Source organism: Maylandia zebra, linkage group LG6, assembly GCF_041146795.1.
Source record: "Maylandia zebra isolate NMK-2024a linkage group LG6, Mzebra_GT3a, whole genome shotgun sequence".
Lineage (NCBI taxonomy): Eukaryota > Metazoa > Chordata > Actinopteri > Cichliformes > Cichlidae > Maylandia > Maylandia zebra.
In genome coordinates, this window is record NC_135172.1 from 29,305,705 (window position 1) to 29,331,032 (window position 25,328).

Here is a 25,328-nt window from a genome sequence, read left to right on the forward strand (position 1 = left end):
AGAGGAACTACTGTGTCTAGAATTGTACTCATTGAAGAAGTAAAAATATTAAAAAGACAATCGAGCTCTGTGGGAGCAGCGTTCAGGTAGCTGCTCTACACTGAGTTGGTGCAAGGCACATAGCATAGCACAAGGCATGTAGCTGGATGTAGAGTTTTCAGAAAACACTATGTCTAGATGAACAGAATAAATGTTTTGAGACACTATCTATAGGTTTTTAATTAAATTGGCTTCGCAAAAAACACAACTGCGAGTTGTAACATGAACAGGAAGTGATGCTCTACCATAGAGAGACCCAATACATAAAGAAGTTTGTCAAATACCACATTTACCTGAACATAAACATAACCAAAAATTATATTCTGTATCACGATCAGTCATTTGAGCTTCGAGCGGCTCGAAATACAACACAGTCCTGTGGGATAAAATCATTTCATGGTCTTACTTCATCTTTCTTACCTTGTACTTAAGACAAATACTATTTAGCTGCCATAATTACTATAAAGGTCAGGCTTTCATCGTATCACAAAACTGCCCCGGCTCTAATGCGCTGTTCAGGAGAGACATGGATAACCACAAACACAGACAGCCCAGTCTACTGTTTCTACCCAGAAACAGGCCTCTAAAGATAAGTTTCCTTGTATTACTGACAGATACGCAGACATCAGATTAATCAAACCAGCTGCTCTTACTGCTGCTTTTTCCTTGGTTAGAGATCTGATACTTGGGTCACTTTGTGCAGAATGGAGCAGTGTGCAGTGTGAGTACAGAAGGGAGCAGGAAAAAATAAAGTCCAAATGGAAGTCCAATAACACCAGAGATCAAATAAAATGCAATCTGGAAAATGTGACAACATTTCTCACTGGGGGATTTTCAAATGTAAACTCGCAGCCAGGAGTTTAAAGTTGCTGTTTCTCATCACATGAGAAAATGTAATTGGTTTCATTTGACTTTAAGACAGTCTTTTATAATCCTTTTAATCTCTTTTCCACTGATGATATTCCCACATCAATATGGTAAGTCAATGCTAAAGCAATTACACAAGCTGGTGAACTATATCAATGCACCAAAGCACCACTTTACTAAAGACGTTAGAATGCATGAGTAGACAGCATGTTAACAAATCTGAGCAGTTTGTCAAAGAGAATTTTCCAAATCAACAACCAACAGCATCCATTTGAAACAACAGCCTTAAGGGTGCGTGATACAAGTAGCAGATGAGAGGCTAACAAATAACCTAACAAATCTCATGGAGATACCATAAAGTTACTGTGTTTCAGACGTGTTTTTTCAAAAAGAGTTCAGCAGACATAATTTCAGGGCACGACTAGAAGGAAAAATATGAGTGGAATAAGCGTGGGTTGGACTGATATATGGTGAAAGCAGACTTACTGTCAGGGTTGGGGGATTTGCGTCCATGGTTAGGCGAGGAGCAGCGGAAAGTGGTGACGATGGTGTTGTGGTGAGGGTTGGGGTGGTGCGGGTGGTGCACTGCTGGATGGTGGCCATTGTTCTCGGGAGGTGGTTTAGTGATGCTGATATCAGGTTTACGGATATCCCCTGGACTAGGGGGCTCAAACTTGCGGGTGTGATTTTGCTCAGGGGCTCGGCTGGTCCCGTTGTTGTTCATGCTGCTCTCATTGCGGCGTGTGACCGGGGAGTCAGTTGGCGTCTTGGCAAAAGTCACCTCCCTCTTGTGGCTTGTCTCGGGCGTCTTGGAGTGCCCCAGGACTTCTGGGCGTTTCAGGGCGCTGTTGCTCACAAAGCGTGCGGAAGCAGGGCTGGTGACATTATCGACCTGCTTGCTGGAGGAAGAGATGTCGATGGAGAGTTCAGAACGGCGGGACACAGGCTCCGGAGTCTTGGAACCTCCTCCACCCATGATAGAGCGGGGCTGGGTATAGTTGAGGTTGTTGTTGTTAGTGGCCGGGGTGGCAGAACCGAGGTCACGATAATAGATGCTGGTGGGAGACATGGCGTTACGGTGAGGTGAGTTGGTTGTCCGGCGGGAGCCGGGTGAAGAGTGAGATGAAGTGTCAACATCCTCTACCTCAAAGGACCTCTTCAGGGCTGCATGAAGGAGACCAAGACAGCGTTTTATTCATACAGTCATTCAAGTGCACGCAAGCAGTTACAAAGTGCTTTACAAGTGATCTAGAAAAAAAGCAAAAAGTTGGTGGATTCACAATAAAATATTATAGAAAATTAAAGCGCTGATTAATAACAACACAAAATCTAGTTAAAATACAGGTTAAATAACACAAAAGTATTGGTCTATATTGGTAAAAGTGTTACCCACTACATATGTAATTAAAGTAAGCAAATAGTAGTACATAAGTACAAAAACAATCTTCAGAAATGTATGAACAACATAACTAAGCTATTGTTGTTCCTGTAGAAATGCTTCAATTCACAAGTAGCAGTTTGCTCTTTTACTGCTGTCTGGCATCAAAATAGTTTAAATTATATTTATATTCATATCACAGGTCATTGTAACAAGTGTGGAATTGTTAATGAAGTAAAAAAGAGGAAAAACACTCTTCTGCTTGACAAATGCATGCAAGCAGTATCTCTAACTTGTACTAAACATACTTGGTTACTTTTCACATAAAACAGAACACAACTGGTTGAAAGCTCGTTAATTTACTGGTACAATTTCTTAAATAAATCAAGTACATCCTTCGCTTATAAACGGTGACATTTACAAGTAGCAGGAACAAAGTCATAAAAAAGTCATCAAAAAGGTCAAACCAATTAAGTGAGAAATATAAAAAGTTAACTGTTTTTTCTAAAGGCATTATGAACAGCACCCAAGTAGTAAAGCGCCTGGGGTTTGAGGGTGGAGAAGCTGTAGGAACAGTTTTGGTGGCACTCGAGAGAAACAGCATGCGCTAGTAATTAAGCCGTGTACTGTATCTAATTTCATTCTCAATCACCAGCAGCAAGTTTTTCGCTGCCGTATGGACTGACATGTTTAAGCCAGTCCATGCCTTTCTTTGTCATGACCTTGCTTGCTACGTGTGTGGTACGCTACAATATAAAATTCTAGGCTTTCACACAGAGTCACTCGAAGCGTTTCACGGCATGTTATAGCGCACGCAATCAGTCAAACATCGACTGCCAAGCATCTGGGCAAAAAAAAGTCCCAAGACTCCCTGTTTTTGAGCAAAGTCAACACACAGATAAAGGCACATAGTTCCCCAAGGTTAGTTGTGATGTGAGAAAATAACAGCACTGTCCAAGAAGACACTGAAGGATGGAATCACCCCCTGGTAAGACTGTGCTGGCTGAGAGTCAACTTGAATTTGACTCTCAGAGTTGCTGTGCCAAGCCAGTGGCCAGGAGCTGGCATCATAATGATATACTAGTAAGACTAGTCCACTCACGCACACCCTTTAAGAGCATCTCTAGTTTCTTACAATCCAAAGCACAGTGCTGATTATTTGATCTGTTTGTGGCTTGCGGTGTTCCCAAGTGTGCCTATGTCTTTATGCAACTATTTGGAGTTTTGTTCAAAATGCTTGTAAAGACATGTAAGTATGTGTTGAGGGAATGTATACATGTTTATTTTTAAGCAACTACACAGGGAGGACACAGAGCTGCAGCTTCACTGCTCTCAAAACTCTGCGGAACTCAACACAATCACATCAAAGCTGCACATCAGCCAGCATCCCTAATCTGATTTACTGCCATGAGATGCCTCCTAGCAGCATGGTGGACATTTGATACAATTTGCTGTCTAAGAAAAATTCAGGCCAAAGCCGATGTCTTGTTCTCCTTTTTGTGTTAGTTGGACACACCAAGGAAATTCCCATGCACCGCGGGAATAAATAAATCTGATCTCACATCTTGGAGTTCGTGGTGATTTGTCTTACAAATCCCTTTAACTCCCCGCACCTCCCTGTACACCACTCATCTGGACCTTGAGGTACAGTTACCTTTCATCCTTGGCACTATTACTATGTAGAAGACTGGTTTTATAAATGTTGTCTTAGCCATTAGGCAGATAAAACCTGAAGTCACTGAATATAATGTAGCTGTGCAACGCCTGTGCTATGCGTGGAAAACATCTGTTTTACTAAGAAAAGTTGAAACGTTGACAAAAGATCATTAACAACTACTAATAAACACTTTAACAATATTCTTTCTCACAATTCTGTTTCTTATTGCCTGAAGTTCAATATCCAACTTTACAGTCTATTACTTGAATATGCAATCTGTAAATGGTGTCCAAACCCACACTGCAACCGAACTATGCCCTTCTTACGCCTGCTGTCTTGTTTTTGATGATTCCTAAGAGGGAGTCCAAGGTTATGGCTACTTTCAACTCTGACCAGAAAATGAGTCGGTGTGCCAAAATCAGTCTGCACATTTCACAGGAAGCAAAGAGGCTGTGATACATGCATGAGTCTAATCAGTGAGGCATTCTTTTTAACCTCCTCTGCAGTCAGGACTGCAGACACCCGTGCACACTCTTAACTTTTCTTGACACTTGCTGTAGACTTTTGTTTAACTTTGGAGAAGTTGCAAGTGTGAGAAGCGAAACCTGGGGGATATATTCACAAGTCTGACCAAAATCAGAGAGCTGAACCAAAATGTTTTCCAGTGACCTGTTAAGTGATTGCAGATTAGTATTTCTGGTCTTGGCTGCTTTGTGATTATATGCCTTCAGGCACGTGACTGGAGCAAAGGGTTTGAGTGCTTTGCTCTCAGGTTGTTTGTATTTAGAGGCCGTGCAGCCAAGTGTACATAATTTAAGAGCACAAGTGTATTTTAATCTTTCTCTGCTTTTTTTTTTCTAGGAATAAAGAGAGTGGAAAAGGGCATTCGGGGGCATTTTTCATTCACTCATCAGTCAACTCTTATATTCTTATTCATAAAGTCTGTCATACCTCGTTCTGTTTTCTTGTTTAGCCAAAGAAAAAAGAGGAAGAAAGAATATCCTAAGTACAGGATCATATAGCAATAGAAATTGTATTTCTGCAGGACTGACAGATGGATGAAAGAGCATAGTTCCCTGTGAAAGAGCATTCCCAGACTATGAGCAAGAAATGAGAGGTCCAGTCTACCCCAGAGGAAACTCATTAACAGGAGCCAGAGGCCTCATCTCCCCACGTCCCTCCACTACCTATCACTGCCCAGTGTTCCAGTATCTCACACTATCTCCTGTGGGAAGATAATGCAGCTCAGACAATGTATCTCAGGACTACCACTATAAAAAAACCCCAAAACAAAACACACACAAAAACAGAAGCAGCTGTTCACTGTCATTTATCCTATATGCAGCCCAGGTGCCTAGCCACACTGTCTCTTTATCATCAGTGTCATCACTTACTCTCAAGGACATCCCAACAAATGAACGCAAACATTCGGTATCATCTCAGTGCAGATGGACTAATAAGAGATAGTCAGGGCTTTGAGGGCGGAAAACAAACACAAAAGAAAGGAGGGAAAGGCAGAACACTAGAAAGTGGGAGAAGCCAAAACAAAACTGTAAGCACTTCTATTACTGGCATGAGCTGGGAGTGAGGGCTTTCCACACTGATTTGGTATGTCAAAGGCGCACATCATTTGTTAAGGGATGAGCTGACACATTATTACATTGCTGCAATAAGATTGCAAAGGTCGTAAGACTGGAAATATAATAATATAATTGACAAAAATCTTACAACATGAAATATATTGCATATGGTGCTGGCAAGTTTTAGAGATGACTGGTTCTTATTTCAGTGATTAAAAACACTGATTTTTATTTTTTTATTTTTAAATTGATTGATGTTCAGTTCCTGTTAATGAACTTCACCACTTGTTATGTATGTAGCCCAATAAAGGTCCGCTGGGAAAGGGAAGGGATTATGCATCTGAACTGCTGTAAGGCATTTAATGTGGAACAGATGGGTAAAGTGCTTAGTTTGCATTAACAGCAAACTGCTTTAACAGCAAATGAACACCATAAACAGGAGCAGATTAGAAAATTATGTCTTTTTAAACTAAGATGACAAAACTGGGAGAATTACAAATAAAGGACTGTCAGATAAAAGGCGTAGTTTTACAGCACACCTGCAAACATTTCATTCATTTGAGTATTGTGGTAACGTCCTTTTAGATGGTAAATGTATATAAAAGTATATTGCATATATACTGCATATATTGCAGTGCAAACAACAACAACAACAACATAAACAAAACAGTACATCAGTATTTTGATTAATAAGAGGGCGTACTTCATTTTACATAGCCTTGAACTCACAACTGGGTCCAGTAATTCTAGCCTCAGAGTCATACGTCAAGTGATTAAGACAGTTGCTGTCTGTCACACACTGGTTATTTAAGACCATTTTATGCACAGTGCAGTTTATCTGATGTCAGTAGCCACTGAATATATATCGATGTGGTCAGGCAAGGAAAAACATGACCAAGGCTTTAATTGACAGGACAAGGCCAAACAATAAACGATAGAATTTCACACTATGCTATTCTGCTGGGTAAGACAAAACCTTAATGCTAAACTGTCAAACACACACTTCCTTCAGCTGCCCACTGACGGTGTTGGGTTAGCTAATGGTGCCCGGGAGCAGTACATCTCAGTGTGTCAGATTTACTGCACTGGTCTGCACTGGTCTGGCCGAGGAAAATGAAATTCTGGGAATGTTATAGGTGTTGTGGTGAAGTGGAAAGACATTAGAGGAGAAGCGAGTGTGGAGAAATGACCAAAATTTGCATTTTTAGTTTTTATTTTTTGCCATAATGTTGATGAAGCAGATGCTTAAAACCAAGATCTGAGCTCTAATCAGAACCAAGAGGTAGTTTCACCTGTTAGATTTTTTAATGCGCACACTTTCCAAACTGATTGGAGTCTGATGTTGAAAGGCTACCCCAGTTCTTGGCTTTAGGTTCTCAAGGCTGTAACCTGAGAGATAAATCCTTATTCTTGTACTTTGATCATCCACTGGCTAACTGTATTCCACATGAATAAACAGATTTACATCAGTGATCAGTGAAGGTATAAAGAAAGTTGTTGCATTCCACTTACCGACAGATAACAAACTGATTGGGCTTAAAGTCCTGATATAAAGGGAGTGAGGGGGAGAGAAAGTGGTTGACAAAATGCAGATTAAACATGTGATTCACTGGAGCTTAGTGACCTCAAAGTAGAAACGATGATGTTCAAATGAAGAACTTTTTGCAAGATGAATCACACAACACACATTAGAAGATGCCTCAGCAAAAAAAGAATTCTTTAAACGAAGCAGGTGCACTGAATCTGCCACTAAACTAACAGATAAAGGATGTGACGATCCAGCGCTGTCAGCTGTATCTCTAGCCTCTGGGTGTGATGATGTCACAAGCAGCAAACGCAGATTCACTAACAAGGGGCTGGAATCGAATTCCTTGCAGGTCAGAGAATCCAAGCATACAATACTTAAAGAAATCTCTGCTCTATCTAACTGGCATATTAGCAATAACTTACCACCTGCACTGTAATATGTCTGCCTCAGAATGAACAGGACCACAGAGAACCGTAAAGAATGTGTTGCATATATGCACATAATCCACTCATACCAACTTAATAACACACTTGCCTCTCTGCCAAGTTTGGAAAATGTGCCACACACAGACACTCTGTTCATTTCGATGTTAATTTCCTCTCTGTCTATGCATGTCACGCGGGACAAAAATGTTGCACCTGTAAGCAGATAATGTGCCTAAATGTCTTGGCTCTGTTTAGGCTGGAAGAAACATGAGAGGCCCACTGTTCAAACGTCTCTGTGAATATATAAATATGGACTTGTTCCTAAGGTTAGACAGATACGTTCTCTTCCTTTCAGAAAGTCATAATATTATTTCAGTGTGTAGTTTCTATGGAGGTTTCAGTCACCCATATTCCATTATTGGGTCTATCCGAAGAGGAATTATTACATCTTCAGTGTGTTCACCAATTAAATTGCCTTTTTGTTTCGGTACCCATTTCCTCCTCAGTGTGAAATATAGTGGAGTGCAATGCACTGTAAAGCATAATGATGTGGGGTAAAATGGGGATTTACTCAGTCAAGTGTTTGCTGTGCAGCTTTCTCTACCCTGAATGGAAAATGTAGTCAGTGTAATAACACATTGAATGGCCACAACATTAAAACCACCAATGCAAAGTACACATTCATCTGGATGTTACTTTGAGGCGTTTCATCAATCTAAAAGCTGTTACAGACGTAGCACACCCCGCCACGGTAATGACACTCCCCAGAGGCAGTGGTCTCAGCAAGAGAATGCAGCTTGTGAAACAGCAAAAAAGGCTCAAGAAGGGAAACGAGAAACACCCAGGCTTGACCCATCCTCCAAACTCCACAGATCCCAATCTGATCAAGCATCCATGGGATGCGTCCTAACAAGCCTAATCCACAGAGGCCCCAATGCAAAGCATCTGCTGCCAGTGTCTGTCTAATTTCTGCATCGGTGCATTCAATTCAGTGGATGAGACTTTTCTTATATAATTGAAAAAGTGTTTTAAAGAAAAAAAATCCTTAGCTGAATGTGACCAAAACAAGCTCATATGTAAATACCTCTGAAAGAGTGCCGGGACACAACACACAATAAGCATGAAACCGTTATATCGCCTTTTATTTTTTGAATCTATGGATATTATCCCCGTCTACAGCTTAACTGCATCAAAGCTGTATCAAATCACTGTAAACCAGATTACTGGGTAGAAGTTGCTTTACTTAAACAATTCAAACACAAGTGTAATTTCAATAATCTGGTCAATCTCAAGGATACAGAAGTCAGCATCAGCCCATGACGTCTGACGGTAAGCATCAGGCCAAACAGCAGCTGTAGGAACTGACAGGAGGAGGAACAGGAAAGAAACAAGCGAGGAGGAAGGAAGAAAGACAGAATAGCAGAGGAAAAGGAGGACAAAGGCAATCAGTGCTAGTTCCACACTGGCTTGACAAACAGAGACAGAGTTGTGAGTTTTTTTATGAGGGGTTAGACAGATGTTAGTTCTTACTGCTGAGGTTTTCACTGTCTCCCTTTCAGTGTTTACAGCTGAAGGCTTTCCGGTGATGGTATTGTGTCGTCTCAATACTGCGTTTCTTTCTGTTATTGCTGTAACCTCAGTATAATCAATAACAGACAAAAGGTACAGGAAGCTAGCATCCATCCAGCGCTATGTTTTTTTGTTTTGTTTTTTTAAATACATGCACAAGTGCCCCCGCCCACAGAAACATATTTGAAACTAAGAAAAGCACAATGTACATTAACACCACCTATTGATCAATTTTAGCCTTTAGCCAATGAAAATGTCTTACAGATGGAGTGAAAGAAATGCAGAAAAATACATAACAAACCTTCAAAATCTGAAATAATTCCCTCCAAGTGTGGGTTGACTCCAGAATCAGACATTTTTTCAGGCAGAAACCTTTTCTTTCAACTTCTAAAGAAAGTTTGTTGCTTTTGAACAAACTCAAAAATAGAATCAGTGTGAAACAAGTCGGAGCCCACAAGTTTCTCTTAAAGTATCAGCTGTTTCTCTCAGACTTCCCACCAACTTCTCTATGTTGCTGCATTCAGACTTCAGAGAGAGAGAGAAAAGGCAAGCCTCCTCCCTTCTCCTCCTCCCTGTAGTTACACACCCACCCTTCTCCCAAATGTCCTGTGTACGTGTGTTTCCCCTGCCCCCCACACACTCATACATGCACACTCATGTAGACAACAGACGTCACTCTGAGACCCTTTCCAACCAACCAACCAACCTGAGGTGTGATTTCCTCAGTCAGCCTCTGAACAGCTCTGAGAGCCGAAGTGGACAGCATGTCAAAAACCAAATTAAACTCAGATCAGACATCTTTGTTACAACTGTGGCTGTTATGATCACCTTCATAAAGAATACCTTCATTCTGGCACAGCTAGAGCGGGACTACAGTTAAAGTGAGCCTTTGAGGTTTCAGTTTTGGGTAAACAACCTCTAAAACTGGCTGACATGTTAATTAGAGTGCAGTCACTTCAGGAGTAGCTGCTTTCCTGTGACACGAAAACCTGAGAGACTTCCTGGAGAAAGTTGACATTAGGGATATACAATGGCGCCTCAGGGCAATCAGCAAGTGATTTGTGCACCAGCCCGCCTTGTGTGACTGTGTTATCAGGAGAAACATGGGAATTCAAGCTCCGTGGACACAGGTAATATAGCACTACTGCACTTCTGCTGGCAGTGGCACTGATGAAAAGCCTGCTTTTTGATGTGGTAGATATGGTTACATTGCTCGTCCTTGAGGCTGCTCTAACCAATTTGGTGACTGATCTTTGTAGCGATAGAGAAATCGTGTTGAAAAGGTGCTGACAAAACAACCCAAAGTGGTGAAATATCAAAGTTAGCCATGCGTTTACTTAACCACTTCCACTGTCTCCCTGTGGGACGTCCTACTGGATTTCTTATGCGGGAATCTACTGCGGAGTCAATGCAGCAGTGATGCTATCACGATAATTGATGATTGGTCATGAGTGAGCAGCTTATCACAACTTCCTGTTTGGAGACAGGAATGACTGCAAATGAGAATTGTGGCAAATACACTCTGATCCTGGGTTAGTTTTACAGTTTCCACACTAATGGTAGCGGTCATAAGCATTAATGTAGCAGATGATTCCCGACTGGCATTGAAGGGAAACCCAAAACTAAAGAATAAACCACAGGAAGCTGGTATTTCCTACTTCAGTGTCACACATTAGGTATCACAAATTAAATGGCGTCTTTCACCACAAGAATGGACAAAGAGGCTTAAGTGTTGCGTGGCACATTTACAGCTTTTAAGAAGCATTCGCGGAATCCTATCTGAATGAAAAGCTTCATTTTAAGGTGCACTGGGTGCCAAGCCCACCCAGTGGCCCCTAACCCTAACACCCGAGAGGTCAACAGTAACACAGAATAACACTGTGTGTTTGTGGTGCAGTGTCATTACTTCATACAACTGCTGTGAAGGTGTCTCAGGACAAAAAACAGAGCACAGCACATGCAGTGTATTCCAAATCCAATAGTAAAATATTAACATTTATTTTCACGTGTTGAGCTTTAAGTCCACCTTAATAAAGGACAGAGCAAAGTAATGATTAAGCTGTGTGTTCAGGTCTTTATAGTGTATATTAGTGTGTGTGTGTGTGTGTGTGTGTGTGTGGGCTCTCTCTGTATGCTGACTGTAGATTTTGTGCTGCACTGTGGACAATATGCAACATGATTCTGTAGCAGTTGCACTAAAGGACACACGGCTTGTGAAACACACACCTCATTTAAGCTTGTGTGTATTTATCCAAACATGGATACACAATCCAGGCAGGGCAACAGCATGAGCTCAAAAATCCAGAGTGACATCTGGAGTGACAAATCTGTGAGTAACATTACATGAAAATGTGCCTTTGTGTAAACTGACTGTAACTGCAGGCGCAGGTTTGTTTGTGAGTGTCTGCGGGTCCGTGTCCCTGAAAGAGCTCTGTAACAAACCGAGCCCGAATCATTCAGCGTCCTGTCTCTTTGGCAGTGAAAGACACCAGAACTGTTTGCTTTGTGTCTTTTACCTGTGCGCGAGTGTTCAACCCTTTAAGCAATGCGTTATTCCCAGAGCAGTTTAATGTTTTCACGAGCGGGGTTTGAATGGGATTTAATGATTCACGCTGAGATCACCTTGATGGGATTTTCCAGAGACATTGCATTTAATTGCACATTTATATTATAATCAATGCCTCAAAGAACACAAATACAATTTTTACTTTGAAGTGTTGGAGATGTAGAGCATTTCTAACATAGCAAAATCACAGATACTCTTAGGAAAAAGACATAATTTAATCACTTTGTTTTCTATATAGATTTGACATTAGGCCTGGATCAAAGTTGCACATTTTGCAGTCACCTAGGGTAGCACTGGCACATAAGGCCTTGCTTTAACTATGACTGTTCACTGGAAAAACTAGTGAGAACATAAAATGATTCATGTTGTCTCCATCGTAGTAAGATAAATTGGCTTAAAATTTGCGTGGACAATTTATAGTGGCAGGAGGCTGTCGTGGTCTGCAGACTTGGATGCTAGTCCCTGTGTAAGTAATTGGCCTCCTAAGTTTTTGGGTGAGACATACATTATGAGGGATGAAAAGCAAGCCTGAGTATTTTGTCCATGAAATGTTCCCACAAGTTCCCCATACACAGCTATCGCTTTGTTCATATTTTGACACTTTACCACTATTGTACAGTTGTTCGCACCCGAATGAACTTTTCAGAGGAGTTTGTTTATCTCTGTTTTCTCACCCTTATAATAACCCATGTTTCCATCATGTTGAGTAACATCACCTGTCAGAAATCCTCTCTCAGGAGGAGTGAAGGTGGGGCTTCCCTATCAGTTTCCTTTACTCTATGCACTGTTTTCATGGCTCCCTCATTTATCATTACTAAGTAATAATAAAAGAAACAATATGAGGTGAGATACTGGGAGAGCAGCGGGAGGAGAACTGCGAGGCGTTCACTCGTAGAGGATGTCCTGTACACCTTTTTTATGGAACATGGTGAGCTGAGTGATTTCCTTGATTTCCTTCAACTCTGGGTTCATGTGTATTTGTGGATGTGGGTGAGGTTATGTGCACGTGTCTTTTAGGGTGAGGGTATACAGCTCTCAGAGTGGATACACCACAACAGCACTTCTACAACCCCATATGCATGTGCTAAAAGAGTGAACAGTTAATTAAAGACAGAAGTTGCAGACTGTGTGCTCAGATTCATCTGAAGGCTAAAATTAAAAAATAATGCTAAACGTTGCGTGCTGATGTTTACGAATATAAATAGCCACAAACATAATTAGACATCTAAGATGCATTTTTAGAATATAATAACTTCGAGGAGAAAAGCAAACGTCGTATTCACATAAACCAAAAAGTTGCAAACAAAGTGGACTGCATTTTTAATGATAGATACAGTCTTTTGAAAACAGAGGGAAAAAGCACATCCTATGATTCAGTAGCCTGTAGAAGCTCGTTTAGCAGATATAAGTTGAAGTAATCCTTTTCTGTACAACTTTATCAATCTCTTACATCATTGTGGAAGAACTCTGGCCCGCTCTTCTTTACAGTGTTCCTTCAGTTCATTGAAGTTTCAAGTATTTATTTATGCACAGCTCTCTTCAGGTCCCACCACAGCATTTCTATCACGCTGATGTCTGGAATTTGACAGGGCCATAGCAACACCTCAATTTTTCAATACTTTTTCAGCCATTCTGTTGTAGATTTGTGCTTGGGATCATTGGCCTGTTGTATGACCTAAGCTTTATCTGTCGGACCGATGTGGTCTTATGGTCAACTCACTGACTGTAAGGCACCCTGATCCCGTGGCTGCAAAACAAGCTCAAATCATTGCTCTTCCACCACTGTGCTTGACAATTGGTATGAGGTGTTTGTGCTGATATGCTATGTTTGGTTTTTACCAAACATGGGGCTGTGCACTGTGGCCAGACATCTCCACTTCTCAGAAGAACACAAGTAGTGTGGTTTGTTCAGTAGCAACTTTCCAAACCCCAAGCTGTGCTTTCCTGATCTTCTTAGTGAAAAGAGGCTTTCTCCTGGGAACCCTTCCAAACAAGTCATACTTGTTCGGTCTTTTTCTAACTGTACTGTCATGAACTTTAACATTTAACATGCTAACTGAGGCCTGCAGAGTCTAAGATGCAGCTTGGACTCTACTGAGCATTGCACAGTCTGAGCTTTGGATGAATTTGCTGGGTCATCACTGTGTTAACAAAACCTGACCAGACTAACTTTGTGTTTAGAGTTTATATAATGCATCATACTAAGACGTGTCGAGACAAGAACTTGATGAAACTTCTTGATCTTAACAAATGTGAGGAGATGTTTATTTGCCTTATTTCCCAAAGGAAGTGTATCAACTTGTCTTTTTAAAACTATCAAAGAGGGCTTTAACCGTCCTATTTAATATCCTTTTTACATCTACTGAATTATTGTCATTTGATTCTAAACAGGCCACAAAATACTGCAATTAATGTAATCGCAACAGTCATGATGGCTATTTCCTTCCAGTTTAAATGCTAACACATAAAGCAACTTGACACATCTCTTATGTCAAGTCGTAGGCTTTGATTTATTTTCCTTTAGTTGTATTTTCAAAGTAATTCTAACAAGTCAATGTGTTCACCATACAGGACAGCCATGGTAGATGACATCTCATGTTGAACATATTACTTCAATCCCAAACAGATGAAGAAAAGGAACAAGATGGTTGTGTTACAAATGCACACAAGAATTATTTTTGCACTTTTAAGCAATCACAGTCTTAGCTCTTACCATTTACAAAACAGAGGCTGAGAGGATCAGCGATGGGTGGTGTAAGGGCTGGGGCAGCTGTCAAGACAACAGGTCCAAACTAAACCATACAGCACAGACGGAAAACCAGGAAACAGCCATGCAAGACTTCCTTAAATAAGAGGAAGTCTTGCATGGACCAGGGTGAAGTCATATCTAACTACAATGCTTTCTTGTTGGCAAAACAATGCTCTGTCACATATCTCGAAAACACCACCCGTGACCGCCTCCCAGTTATTGTGACAGTCTTTACTAAATTCATCAACCTCCATAAGAATCACTTCAGCTGTAAAATATGAATCATCCACAAGGGAAATTTCACAAACTGAGAGAAATGGTGACTACAGTGCAGGAGATAAAATGACACTGCAACAGTGCCATCAAGTGGAAACAAAGATAGGTGTGCCATGTGTGTCTATGCATAATGCCACTCACTGAGCTCAAACACCTGATTTAAAGAGACTGTTGCTCATCTTGATGCCAGGATTTAATTATTTAAAAAAAGCTCAATAAGTCAGATTAGAGATTTAGCAAATCTATACATTTAAAAAGAGTATAGAATAGAAGAGAACTAAGTAGCAGCAGATGCAAGAAAGTTGAAAGAGTTTTCTTTCCAGAGCTAAATCGTATTAGCAGGAATATTAGCTCTGCTTCCTATCCCCCTCAATTTAAAATAAACTGCATGTGCCAGCTAGAACTAATCTGACAACTAGGCTGTGCAGCTTAAAATGCTGTGATGACAGCAAGGAGACTCAGCTCTGTCTATCTACTGATGGGCTGTGTATGTGGATCAAATGTACCCAAAGCTGGTAGCTTCAGTTCAGCAGCAACTGGAAGATTTCTCTTTCTGGGAAGTCATATTTGACAGCTCATCACATGAGATTTACTCACTGGCTCTTTGTGTGCGAGAGCTGATAGAAATAGTCTGAGCACTTTACAGCCTACTGTACCTGTGGCTGTGCGTTCAATCAATGATAAACAAAGAAGAAAAGTTGAAGGTTTGTAGCTCATGCAACATCTATGAGACGTAGATCAGAAGGTTAAAGTTGACCTGTAGACGGACGCGCACACACAAACACACACAGACACACACAGACACACAAACACACACAGACACAGGGCAGCGGCTCCCACCGCAACAGATCAAGCAATGCAAACGCAAGTGGGGTGGCTATAGCTGAATGCTGCCGTACTGCTAAGAAGCTGCTTCCATCTGAAGTCTAACCAAAAGAAAAGAAGCTACGCTGAACAAAACGTTGAACTTACCAGCTATTCTGTCTCGCTCCATAACTCAATGGCTACCTCAGATAGCCACATGCAACCCTCTCGCTTTTCTCTCCTCTCTTTCCTTCCCTCTCTTTTTTCTGCTTGAAGACTTCCCCTTTCTCCTGACTTAGTCACCCTGTCCCCCTCTTCCAACCCTCCCTCTCTCCTCCCTCCTCTTCCTCCCTCCGTCTCCCTTGCTCTTACTTCCTCCAAGTTTTAATGTCTTCAGTCTGTCAGAATAACAAGTGAACAGAACAGACAACCACAGCCATGTGCGAGTCATATGGAGTCCCTCTTTCTTGCTTTCTTTTCTTTCTCTCTTTCTTGATTTTCTCTCCTACACACATATTTCACAGACTTTTATCATAAGCGGACACTTTTTCACTGTCGCCTTTTTTCTCCCTCCACTTTTCTTTTTCCAGTGTTTTATATTATCCCCATGATACCGAAACGAGTCCTCCTTTCTCTTTATCTCGCCTGCTCCCGTGACACTGAGGCTGTATTATCTCTTTCAAATAGAACTTCAGCCCACTTGGCCATAGGTCCTCATGTGAAAATAAACTCGCTTATTTCAAGAGAAATACTCTTAACAGTCCACAAGGACTCCCTGAACTACTCCAAGAACACACACTACATGTTTCCATGTCATCATTGCTATACTAATTATGCTATCAGGATATACAAACCCTACATTCACCAAGGCCAACATTTCAAACCACAGATGAGTCTCTAAGTGGATTAAAGAGATTTCTCATCCAACCTAATCTAAAAACACTTCAGTCCTGGCACTCATGAATGAGGAGCCTCTCAATGAGGCTTCTTTGCAACTTGCTAATAATCGTCATTACAAGATCTCCACCAACAAGCTTGTTGACCTCTGTGTCTGTGTCTTTCAGCTCAGCATTTAGGAAATGACAACATTTTTCACAGTCTGAAAGCATAATTGTTCTGTGAAACCAAAACCAGATTTAGCAGCAGAAATCACTGGTGCTCCAGAGCAGCATGCACACATACTTCACACATCATGCCTGACCCTCTGCTTGCTGCTCAACAAGGTCAAGGGCCACTTAGGGAGCTGCTCTCTTGGCAAAACAAACTCATACGCATCCATCTTTGTTTTTGTGTCTGGGAAAGAATGAGGAGTAATAGACTAACATGCAACGACTCACTTCCTCTTTCTTAGAAGGAACATCCCTTCTTTAAATTGCAAAGCTAACGTCAGCAGAAAGCATAAACCTAAAACAGTCTTTGTATCACCCACAAAAAAATACATGAAAACAAGCGGATAGACAACATCTCTCTTTATTCAGACCTTGGACAAAGTGGTCAAATAACCTGTAAGGATTACTGTCCAAAAGTCTTGAGCCGCTCTTCTTCTCTTTATATTTTGTTAGGAAAATGGGAAATACGTGCAGCGATTTACTGAAACATGTGCAAACATAATGGAAAGTATGCAAGGCAAAGAGAGAGTTTATACAATTGTAATGAGCTTGAAATTCAATATTTGGTATGACCACCTCCATTCTTCAAACACAGCCTGAACTCTCTTAGACAGGATTTGTTGTAATTTCTTTAAACAGTCTTCAGGAATAGTTCTTCGGGCTTCTTGAAGGGCATTCAGAGCTCTTCTTTGGATGTTGGCTGCCTTTTGCTCTGTACTTTGTCAAGATGATCGTACACTGCCGCGACGATGTTGAGCTCTTGGGTCTTGGAACACAAGTTCACGACTGAAAGAGTTCCATTGTGTGTTTTTCTATTCAGGTATGTATTCACTGCATTGGCAGTGAGTTTGGGATCACTGTAATGCTAACAAATGAAGCTGCTTTCAGTCCCAAGCTTTCCTGATGGTACTGCATGGTAGATCCAAATGTTTTCAGTCCATCAATTTTGACAAGATCTCAACGCAGAACCCAAACCATGACAGAGCCTTCACCATGTTTACTTCTGGACAGTCACCCTCATTTCTGATGAGTCAGATATATTTCTCAGGTCCTGCCAGGTCATTACAACAAATATAACAAATAACAATATAGCAAGAAACAAAAGAAGTACAGTGACAATCAGTATAGTAAGAAAGTGCCTAAAGATGTAATTAAAATGGGTTATGCATAAATATAACACCGGTTCATCTCTTGAGTTAGATGCCTTTTTATGCTTAGATGATTTTTAGGTGAGCGTTAAGTGGCTGAACTAACAAAACACATTAAAATGGTCAAAGAATGGACTGAAAGTGAGTGAAAAAGCAGCCAATGTCCAAAGAAAAACATTCATAAAACCTTGAGAATTATTGCAGAAGACAACTTTTAAAAAAATTACAGCCAGGTCTGGCTCCTTTTGTCTGGCGCCGTTGCACAGTACTGTATTTCCTGTAATGATGAGAAGATTTTCTCTATTTGGAGTGCACTTTTACCAGAGCACTTTCATCTTCAGTCTTTTGTAACCAAATGTTTGTTTTGCTTTGTCTGTGTTTCAAATTTCAGGGCTAGTAAGGGAAAGATTATTCCCATTATTTCACATTTTTCAACACGCTTTTCCACATGAAATGAACACAAATGGTAGAGGGGTGGATCATCCTGACTAAAACAGGAAGCGCCACTAACATACAAAAAAATACACAGCTTCCACTCTTCTGTAGTCCCGGGGGCCATCATTTGACATCTGCAAAAGGGAAGTGAGGAGAAGCAGAGCAGAAGAAACAGATTAGGGATATTCAAGTGTAGGTGCGATGTGAGGATTTAAGTAGCTTTAGCTCCAGGGAGGCTCTGTGGCTAATTGCAATAATTAGAGTTTTAATAATACCTAGAATAAAAACAATCATTTTATATATCATTAACAAGGTTAATAAAACAAAATAACTATTTTAAAAATAAAAACACATGGATTATAGCGCACATAAGTTGGTTGTAATTAAGATTTCCATTTATATTTCTAAACATCCATATGCATTTATAAATTGCAATGTTTTTACCTTGGAAAGTCTGCCTCAGATCAGCCATTTTTTCAAGGGCTGAGAACAATTACCGCAGCTCTGAATTCCACCCGTCTGGTGAGTTTAGATGACGATAAAATTCTGATGGAGGAGACCTTTTAAACCCCAAATCGGAATAAAAACACAGACAAATTGTGAGTGAGCGTCCTGGCGTTGAATCCATATGGCAAGCAGGAAGTCGATGTTGTGACAAAAGTGTGCGTTTAAAAATAGAGATATGTCTGTTTTGGCCACTGGCTCTTTCTGCCCCACGATGATTTTCCAGACTTACAAAGCTGCAGTTAATCACAAGGTCAGAACCCCCCCCCCCCCCCCCCCCCCCCCCCGCCCCCCACACACACACACACACACACACACACACACACACACACACACACACACACACACACCAAACACACAACATGTGCTTGTGCATTTGTTGACTCACTCACATATAACACAACAGAAATGTAGTTTTTGATGCTGCAAAATGTGTTAAAATGCCACGTTTGACATTAAGAGCTACTTTTGTTTTCTTTTATTTTTGGATGGAGACAAGTTATGCTCCAGAATCATGTTTCTTGCACTCTCTCCCTGTTATATATGTCTCACTCTTCTTCTCTGATTTGTGTGTGCAGGTATCTATTAGTACACAGGAATGTGCACATTTACATGGAAACATCCTTTAAATGGCGCCGATGATGTGGATGCAGGAGCTAGGGTTAGTAAAGATTATTATAACTTAAGGATAAATAGACATTCCATGACTTAGTTTACTTATTTAATATGAAAGTGAAAACAAAGATAAAAAAACCCCAAAATAACATTTTAGATATTTTATCATTTTATTTATGAGTTTAATTACCATTTCTTTTCCTAATTATCTCACATAACCTAGTTTGGGGAAGTGTTGCTGGAAGATTACTCGCAGCAGTGCTTTGGATCTTTATTTAAAGTGACACTGACCTTTCAGCTTTATTTATTTAAATGTTCTTTTTCTGCTTGAATGTAAATTACAAGTTTAAAGAGGGACATTATTAGCTTCAAACAGCTCATAAAAAGGGGTTTAACTGTGTTAGTTTTGAGAGAATTCATGTTCCCAGTGAATAAACATGACATTTATGGCCTCGTTTCTCTTGCATATGCCTTCTGTTTAACTATACTATTTTGCTTGTTTTAATCAATTTTAAATCATGCTTTTTATTTGTTCTTGTTTCTAATGTCTCTGTAAAGCACTTTGAATCACCTTGTTGTTGAATTGTGCTATACAAATAAACTTGCCTTGCCTTGCCTTGCCTATACATAGTAAACTGGCCTTGGTCCTAGAAAGAATCTCTTTTGTATAGCAAAACCCAAACATTTTAGATGTATGTGACAGACCAAAAGACTTTATTTTGGGTGCTGCAAAACAAAATTTGTGCGTAGTTTATGGGAAATTTGTTTCTTTGAGCTTGTAAAAGACATAAATCAGACAGTTTGGGGGACAGACAGAGACAGACAGAGGCCTCCCTCATTCATACCTTTCAACACCTCTCTATCACCTGCTGGAGAGATAACCTCCTATCACACACACACACACACACACACACACACACACACACACACACACACACACACACACACACACACACACACACACACACACACACACACACACATAATCAGCCTCTATTATCTGTATGTGCCTCTGTTATGAATTTAAGTCATTTCATTGACATAAATACACAAACACTATATTCAGCATGTAGCCTACAATTTCACCCAATAAGGCAGATGGTCATGAGACAGAAAGGCACGTGCGCTCGTTCACTCATGGGCGACAAGCTCAACCCCCACCCACCCTGTCCAGATGAACGCAAGGTTATCACACATTGACTAAGAGTGGATGGAGAGCCTTGGGGTGCACATTAATGTAAGCCGTCACTGCATAGCCCGACCTATGGGCAAAACGTGACTCAAACATGCTAAATTTAGTTATATAACAGTCGGGCAAAAAAGCTCACCAGCATGTAAGCCAACACTAAAGGGATGCCTGCAGGGCAGCGGTGCACAATGAAGGAGAAAGAAACAGCGAGTAGAAGATAAAAGATGAAATGAGAAGAGGAGGAGCGAGCATGGGAAGCGGTGAAAGAGGCAAATTGAGGGGAAAGAGAGGAGAAAAGGTGAGAGCTGAAAGCTTCTTGTGTCTTCAGGAGTGAAAAACACCTTTTAGATGGATCTACACTCAGACTGCATACTCTACAGACAAAACTAAACTTGGCAAATTAAAACTGATTTGTAGTTGAGTGTTTATTTTCAGCTAGTTTTACAGCCGCTGCAATGCAAGAGTTGTAAAAAGAAAATCTACAAACATTGTGCTTTCATGGGAAGATATTTTTACTGGGAGATGGGGGAGAACAGTTTAAAATGAAATGAATGATGGTTGGATTTCATTTGGCTGCTTGACTTTCAGGGTCTTGGCATTGTGCGCGGTTGGTCAGTGTAACAATGGCATGGTTAACAGGGACAGAACAAGAAAGCCATTATGAATGTTCCTGCTGACACTTGTGCTACAAACTAAAGTGAATTATTACCTTTAGATGTCACATATTTACTTTACATGTGATGATTATTAAAAGGCCAAATTATCCTATTTACATTGTTAATTTACTTGTGAGAGTGATGATGTTCGCACGGACGAGCCTTCCAGGGGAGATTGGCTTCTGATTGGCTAACTGAGTCTGTCTTGAACTTGTTTGGTGTCTTTAGAGTCATGTAGGAGAAAACAAACTCAGCCCACAATAACCAGTCATCATGTTTGTGATCTTCATGTGACCATGAATTCTGCTACATTTAAGAGAAAGTGCACTTTAGCCAGAGCAAACTTTATAAGTATGGATTCCAGGTTAAAGAAATAAATCTCTGCTGTTACACCTCATTTACACGTAAGAATAAATCTGGCTTCAAGTAAACAGACAAGCACCTGTCAAAACACAGGCAGACATACAGAAACACATTGCAATTTATGCTGCGCATTCACGCTGCAGTGCAAACACATATATTCATATGTAATAACAGAGACAGTGACATGCCTAACTGCACACACATACACACACACGTGCACAGCTCGCTCAAATCCTCTCTTTTCTCCAAATGTTCAGTATTCAAGAATCCCATCTGCACTCAGGAGATGGTGGAGAGCTAAAAAAAACAGTAATAACAAAAAGTGATGTGGTGCTGTTAGCCACAGTCTGATGACCTCACCACAGAGCTACGCAGCACTCATCTTCCCCCTGCTGCATGTGCACCACACACATACACAGTGAGACACACACACAGAGAGAGAGAAAGGCACTGTCCTCCTCATTTACGTCCCCTGCTGCTTCTGCTGCTCCAGCCTACACACACAACCTGGGGCATGTACAGGGAAGACACAACACTTCACATCACTCATCTACACAAGCCAAATTTAGAACTGGGCCCATGTGCTCACACAAACCTCGTGAAATGCATTTTTGTAAACAGAAAAGAACTCCGACGCTACAGTACTGAACTAAAAATAACAATCCACCTTCTAAGTCACTAAATCACAAAAAGCCCAGGAGCTATTCAGACACTTTTAGACCGTGAGAGCTCATCGTTACAGCAATCTGGGAATTAGAAAAAGAAAGAACGAGAGAAGATCTTATCCCAGGTTTTTAGATCGTAGACTCCCGGCCCAGCTGCACGGCCCTGCAGACAATCTACTGGGTGAAGTTTTTTTTCTATTCAATGCATCAGATATGTTTGAAATAATACATGTCAGCTATGTATGGAAGCTGAACAACCCAGCCTGCTTCCCATTCATCATCATGCAGATTTTGAACTGCTGATCTGTTGGCTTAAGTGAATCAAGTCAGGCTGGATTCAGTAAAAAGAATAAACGACTGTCTAAGTATTGTAAACATTTCATTTATATGAACCATATAAATCTCTGTGGGGAAACCCCCTTTGAGATTTCCATGTAGCCACTTCGACATTTGGGGTTGTTCAAAAGAAAGATTTACAAAATGTTAGTGCGAAAGACTGAAAACATGAGAAAAAATATAGCAGCAACTAGAGGTCTCAAACCACGACCGAATCTGCAATACAAACACCTACCGGCTCCATTTCTCAGTCTTATTCCATGTTAAGAAATCAGCCACGAGAAACTGTAAACCACCTTTTTAAAACATGCAAGTCACAATGTTTAGAGCTCCTGTGGGTAAAGAACAAAATTTGAGTTTATTTTGTGGTAATAATCCAATCATGATGGAGTCGTTACATGTTTTTATGCATGCTTTTCATCATATTAAAAAAACGCAAGAAGAATAAACAGGTCATAATTGACTTGGATGTAAATTAATTTAACACAACAAATATGACCTAAAGTGATAAAAACAAATAAATCTCAGATGTGTTACTGATATGAGAACCACTATGGCTAGCCACATGGCCTGCACTCTTGTGAGTGTGCACAGCTCTGTGTGTTAAATTGGGAGTTTAAGATGGTTCCGCTTTTTCAACAAGCTCCCACTGCTCATTGTGCGAACGACACAATCACAGAATGAACAGCAATGGAAACTATAGAAACAACACAAGAACAAACAGAAGAGAAACGGCGCAGTTCCCGATCTAATGACGATGCCGTAAGTCAGCAAAGTCGCTATTAATCATGTCGTATTGCTAAGTATTTCCTGTTATTTAAACCGCAACCCTCTGTATTGGTGAGATTATAGGAAGGAAAAGGCAACAGATTGACCTGAAAAGTGTTTGTAGATGCATTAGAGGCCACTGAAGGCAACAAAGTGGAACAGCCGTGGCATAAACCACTCACCGCCTGGAAGTAAGAGCAGCTTGCAGTCACACCAGCGGCACGGTGAGGCTGTGATTAAATATAGCAGTGCTGCAGGTATAATGTCTACCATGATCACCAGCTTACTGAAGCATGTTAGCGTGTTTATGAACCTGAACAGAACTTGTGGTGACGCTAAATACAAGTTCAAGGGGGTTCCAAGATTTAGTGGGATTCATCCCTTGAGTATCTCCGAGGTCTGTAAATAATTTCAAAGCAAGCCATCCAATATCTCAAGACAGTTAAGGCTCCGCCCGAGAAGATGTTTCACAGCTCATAATATTAGCAGTACAAAACACATAGCTGAAGTAATTACTGATGCTGACTCAGCAGCTGGTACATCCTTGTTGAGATGCACTCAAGCAATCCTCTGTGAGAACCAGAAAGTGAACCAATCCATGACACACACTTACGCAGAGTGAAACACGCTCACACAGTCCATCCAGCCAAATCCAGTTCACAGGAAAGCCCATTCCTTTAAGCTATAACTTACACAGGCTCCTCTCTCCCAGTTCTCTGACAATTTAAATCCCATTCTCAGGTCATTTGGACTGTCGGAGGCTGTAAAAGTGCTAGTAGTGCAGTCTGCATGTCTGTCCATCCCAGCGTGGTTGTGGTAACACTGCTGGCTATTTCCTATTCACCATAAGGTAATCATTAGATGTGATAGTGGGCTGGCAGCAGTCTGCATAAAATGGGATATCCTAAAAGTTCTTGATCCCTTGCAGGAAATAAGGCGTCTGTTGCAGCAACTGATAAATATTTGGACACTAAGTAGATGCTGCAGACAGTAGCCGAAGCCGCTGTGCATCGTTATTAACCGTGCAGGACTTCTTGTTTTCTAAAAAGCTCATTTTGAGTTCTGATTATCACAGAAGCCAGAATAAAAACAGCCTGAAATACTGACGTCCCAAATCCATATGAGATTTGTTAGGCTCTAACAATAACAGTCTGTCAGCAATGCTACATTTGCTACAGTGTGTAATATACCTCATTGTGCATTATAAACTTACAGTCCACAGTGGTTAACTGCGCATTAGGTAAATGACTAAGGTAAGCTTAGACAGCACGGATGAGAGGAGCAAAGCTATGCGATTTGGCTGATTATCATAAGGCACAGAATCCTGCCACATAAGCCCCAGGCCTCCTGCTTTCACCTCCATCTCTACAAATTAGCCTGAACTGATGGAGGGATAATGCTGGAAAGAAAAAGGAGGGAGAAAGAGAGGAGAGTTCCTGTGGTTCCCTGTGGCTTCAGACCTCTGTAATCAGCATGCCAAGCTCCTGATGTCTAAATCCACAACTCGGACCCAGACAGCACACGCACATACTCATCACACACAGGCAAAGATACACATAGGCACATGCACACAGATGCACACAGAGCGAGTGCCTGACACATGAGCTCTGCGGTGTTCATGTGGAGATTGGCAAAGAAGTACGTCCCAAATAAATGCAAGAAGACAGAGTTTCAATTACATAAGCTGTGTGTTGCACAGATCCGAGGTTAAAGAGAATTCATTAACATTTTTCTGACTTTTCTAAAGAGATGAGAAAAAAAAAAAAGATTAGTGAGATTTTTAACAGACCCCAAGTCATGCTGGATTTTAGAGGCAGATACTGTTACAGTGCGACTTTTGGATAAGAGTGACTTCAGTTATTATTAAATTACTGTGACCCAGATATGAGTGGGCCAAAAAAAAATTCACAAGTGGTCTGCAGTGGGAGAAAGACGTAATGGAGTTGCTGTTTTTAAACACATTTAACAATCTGTGCTGGAATTTCATTTTATTTAAGTACATAATCACAACAGTCACAAATAATACCTATAATTGTAGTAATGGCAGCTACAGTAGCAAGAAGTGATACAAGATCTTCATGAGAATGACGATCTTGAGCAAA

General features: G+C 40.8%; 1 protein-coding gene across 3 annotated transcripts in view; it reads right to left on the reverse strand.

Annotated features, from left to right (window-relative positions):
• septin9b (septin 9b) overlaps nt 1–25,328 on the reverse strand; it is a 70,948-nt gene that overhangs the window by 40,258 nt on the left and 5,362 nt on the right. Inside the window, exons 1-2 of one of the 3 annotated variants that reach the window (XM_004567798.3) lie at nt 15,607–15,712; nt 1,393–2,070 (exon numbers count right to left, since the gene is read on the reverse strand). In XM_004567798.3, the coding sequence (XP_004567855.3) occupies nt 1,393–2,070; nt 15,607–15,628 (700 nt within the window). In that variant the 5' untranslated portion in view covers nt 15,629–15,712. Of the gene's footprint in view, nt 1–1,392; nt 2,071–9,344; nt 9,546–15,606; nt 15,713–25,328 lie in introns of those variants that run through there. The other 2 variants (XM_004567796.5, XM_004567797.5) reach the window with 2 other exon arrangements.